A 4074-nucleotide genomic window follows, 5' to 3' on the forward strand; every position below is an offset into this window, starting at 1 on the left:
AACGAAAGCTCGTTTCTGATACATGAGATCGAATTTGTGGTCAAGTCTCGACCAAGCCACAGCAATGGCGATGGTAATTATTAAGTATCTATGAATAATCGTGGGTGTAATTCAAGACCAGCTTACCAGTGCACGAAAGCTCGTTTCTGATACATATGAGATCGAATTTGCGGTCAAGTCTCGACCAAGCCTCAGCAATGGTGATGGTAATTATTTAGTATCTATGAAGAATCGGTGTAATTCAAGACCAGCTTACCAGTGAACGAAAGCTCGTTTCTGATACATGAGATCGAATTTGCGGTCAAGTCTCGACCAAGCCTCAGCAATGGCGATGGTAATTATTTAGTATCTATGAAGAATCGGTGTAATTCAAGACCAGCTTACCAGTGCACGAAAGCTCGTTTCTGATACATGAGATCGAATTTGCGGTCAAGTCTCGACCAAGCCTCAGCAATGGCGATGGTAATTATTCAGTACCAACAGAGAACCGTGGGTGTAATTATAGACAAACGTACCAGTGAACGAAAGCTCGTTTCTGATACATGAGATCGAACTTGCGGTCAAGTCTCGACCAAGCCTCAGCGATCGCGGTGGTGTTGCTCAACATGCACACTGCGCGAGACACCTTCGCTAGGTCGCCTTCCGGCACAACCGTGGGTGGCTGATAGTTGATACCGATCTATAGGATCAAAGATAATGTCATAGTTTCATGTTGCATAATAATTATCAATTGGCAGTTATTTCAATAGATAAGTGAAAATGAGTGCACGAAAGCCATGTAATATCACCGTTCACATGCAATGCGTTGAAAAATATGACGATTCACAAAATAGATGTGATTTGCAGGTTTGATATTGTCTTTCTACTAGGCGAAACGATTCCTACAACAAAGATTTGATCAAAAAGGCCAGTATAGTCAAGTAAAATACAAGAGTCGGCGACAGGCCTATGATCCAGGCCTATTCTTCAATGCCGAAGTTACTATACTATACTACAATACTAAGCGTGTATATATTGATGGCTATATGTATTGCTAGTGCTGCAACAACAATAATTTTACGAAAGCATCAACAACAACTTCGTTCTGTCACCTTGAAGCCAGTAGGGCACCAGTCCACAAACTGTATGTTGCGTTTTGTTTTGATGGTAGCGATGGCAGACTGCACTTGCTTGGGAACGACATCTCCGCGGTACAACAGGCAACATGCCATGTACTTTCCGTTGCGGGGATCGCATTTCACTAACTGAAATAAAATCAATAATTGGATCATTCAACAAAAAATCAAAGAATTAGCATTGAAAAAATATAACTCATTACTCACTGCAGTGAGTGATAGAGAGCGCATTTTCTCGTCGACGAAAACATTAAGTCACGGACGGACAGACAGACGGACGGACAGACGGACATGGCGAGCACAATAGTGCATTTTTTAATAAATAAGAAAATACGCTAAAAAGATATGGAAGAATGATGAATCGAACAATGAAGCAATAAGAAATTAATTGATGTTAGTCTCTGGGAAATAAAAATTAATTGATGTTAGTCTCATCTCGCAATAAAAGGAACTGAACTTTAGAAGCCTGAATCCAAGTTCATGTCATCGAGAACTTAACTTAAAGTTAAAAATGCATTAATTATGTATCTATGATCTTAGACAATTTTTTAAAGTGTGAACATCTGCAGTTTATTACTGTTCGAAGTACAGATCACGTGTTCTCCCATTCAAACTCATTGCCGCTATTTTCAATCGTGTGTTTATGTGTAACTTTTTTCCTCTTCGATTGCAACACTTTTTAAATAATTTTTTGCTCTGCTAACCTGGTTCTCAGGTTGGAACGAGGCTGTCGTGATCTCAGCCACGGACATTTGTTCATGGTAAGCCTTCTCCCTGGAGATAACTGGAGCATAGGTCACCAAGGGGAAGTGGATGCGAGGATACGGGACCAGGTTCGTCTGGAACTCCGTCAGATCAACGTTCAGGGCGCCATCGAACCTGAGAATTATTTGGTAATTATCAATTATTGATAATCAATCGCACGTTCTTCTGAAACTCCGTCAGGTCAACATTCAGAGCGCCATCGAACCTGTGAATTATTTGGTAATTATCNGTTATAAACTGCAACCTATGAAGAGACTTGAACTGTAACGTATGCAATACGCTAAGAATAGAGACGTATATCAATTTGAATGGAGAAGTAAGTGAACAAAATTAGGAAGAGCGTAATGTTCCGAAGATAAAATCGAGCACTATGTGTAAAATTTACAACGGAGTGATTAGTAACTACTTAGAAATAGAGAACACGTTGAGCCAGTTAAAAGAGTCGCAACGTAAATAGCAATACATTAGCTGTATATTTGACGCAATTTCGACGGGTAAAAAATGTGAACATTTAGATGAACAGTTAAGTTGCAAAATGGACAAAATAGTGACGGCATTACCTGTGTGAATAAATAAATGAATCAAAATCAAATCAAATTCGGACCGTTAAAGAGCTAACTCTCCAGAAAATTCTGAAGAGGTTTGAAATAAAACTTTAAAAAATAATATAATAACCTCAAAATTCGTATTTTTGATCTGATAATGGTTCAGTAAAGGATTAAGAGGATTAGAATACAAACCCGCACGATAACGAGTTCAAAAACAAAGCTAAATTTTAGCAATAAAATTTCTTAAATGCCTTTGCGGAGGACTAGAGTTTATACGTAAGTTTCCAGACAGTCGGTTAACACGCTGTTTCCAATTGCTTCATCTTGTACTATTATTTTATCTTTTTCTACTATTATGAAACAGGGATGCCATACGCTTTTTTTTCAGACAAATTTCGCGGTTTAGTTTTTTCAATTGCTATGACCGGCTAAAATTTACTTTTCCTAATTAAATTTTAAAACTACAAAAAAAAGTAATGGCATTTTGCACCAGAACCTACACATATACTAGTATACATTGAGTTAAATTATATGTTCAGTATTAAATTGCCTAGCACCTTACGGGCCAGGCAATAAGTCCAGCAGCTATACCAATCAATCGTCAGCTATGGAAAGATCGGGTTCCAAAGGCCGGATCTCTTGTGAATCAAGTCACGAAAAGTTCAAGAATCGGCAACAGGCCATGGGCCTATTTCTTCGATGCCGACACTTCTATTCTACGTGGCGTTTTTGTTCGCGGACTTTGCCATTTTTAGGCCATCTGACAACCCTGAATTATGTACCACTTCGAAATCAACGTGTTAATGGGATCAATTCCTCCCTAATCCCCAACCTTGCGTAACAACACGCCGTACGCAACGTACACACACGAGTACACTTCAGAAAAATATAACTCAGTACGGTACTCACAGCAGTGAGTGACAGAGAGCGCATTTTCTCGTCGACGAAAACTTGAGGTCACGGACAGACAGACAGACGGAGGGACAGACAGACGGACATGGCGAGCACAATAGTGCATTTTTTCCATAAATGAGAAAATGCGCTAAAAATGTATGGATCATATTGTTTAAATAGTGACACTGTGACACACATTCTGCATGTGGTACTGATACCCCCTTTGGCCGGGCCAAACTGGATCAGAAAGGCACAATCATGGTAAAAAAATGAATCGGTATTTGGTGAAAATCTTGCTCATTTCTTAATGTAACGAGAACAATAAACCAATGTACGAAACTCAGCCAAGTCAAGACGTATCCAATTTATCAAATTGGAATCGTTCATATATTAGAACTGAGTGTCCATTTGGAGAAAAATAGACAGTGTGCTTGAAGGACTCAAAAAATTTTAATTTTAATATTAAAAAAAATGTTCGTTCATACACTTCATTTTAGTTCAGTGATCTCTATAGTGAACGAGTACATAAATTCACACACGTCGGTTTCTCAAAAGAAGCTTGATATAATATAATAGAAGCTTGATATAATATAATAGAAGCTTGAATAGTGTTATTGCTTATCATCATAAGCACTTAACAGACGCTGATAAAAGATAGAGCACGTGATGCAGAGTTGAAGTCGATCCTGCCATCCAATAGCCATAAAATTTACGTATCAGCAACAACTCGTACAGGTACTTCAGTTTCGAAC

General features: G+C 38.6%; 1 protein-coding gene across 1 annotated transcript; it reads right to left on the reverse strand.

The window, feature by feature from the left end:
• Positions 1-511: 511 nt before the first annotated feature.
• Positions 512-1994, reverse strand: LOC108679152 (tubulin alpha chain; the record flags this gene model as incomplete). The annotated part of the gene is made up of 3 exons (XM_018167733.1): positions 512-679; positions 1092-1244; positions 1820-1994. Coding segments are annotated over 3 exons (496 nt in total), but the record flags the coding sequence as incomplete, so codon positions are not given.
• Between the last annotated feature and the right edge of the window lie 2080 nt (positions 1995-4074).

Source organism: Hyalella azteca, unplaced genomic scaffold, assembly GCF_000764305.2.
Source record: "Hyalella azteca isolate HAZT.00-mixed unplaced genomic scaffold, Hazt_2.0.2 contig4752, whole genome shotgun sequence".
In the NCBI taxonomy this organism is placed as follows: Eukaryota; Metazoa; Arthropoda; class Malacostraca; order Amphipoda; family Hyalellidae; genus Hyalella; species Hyalella azteca.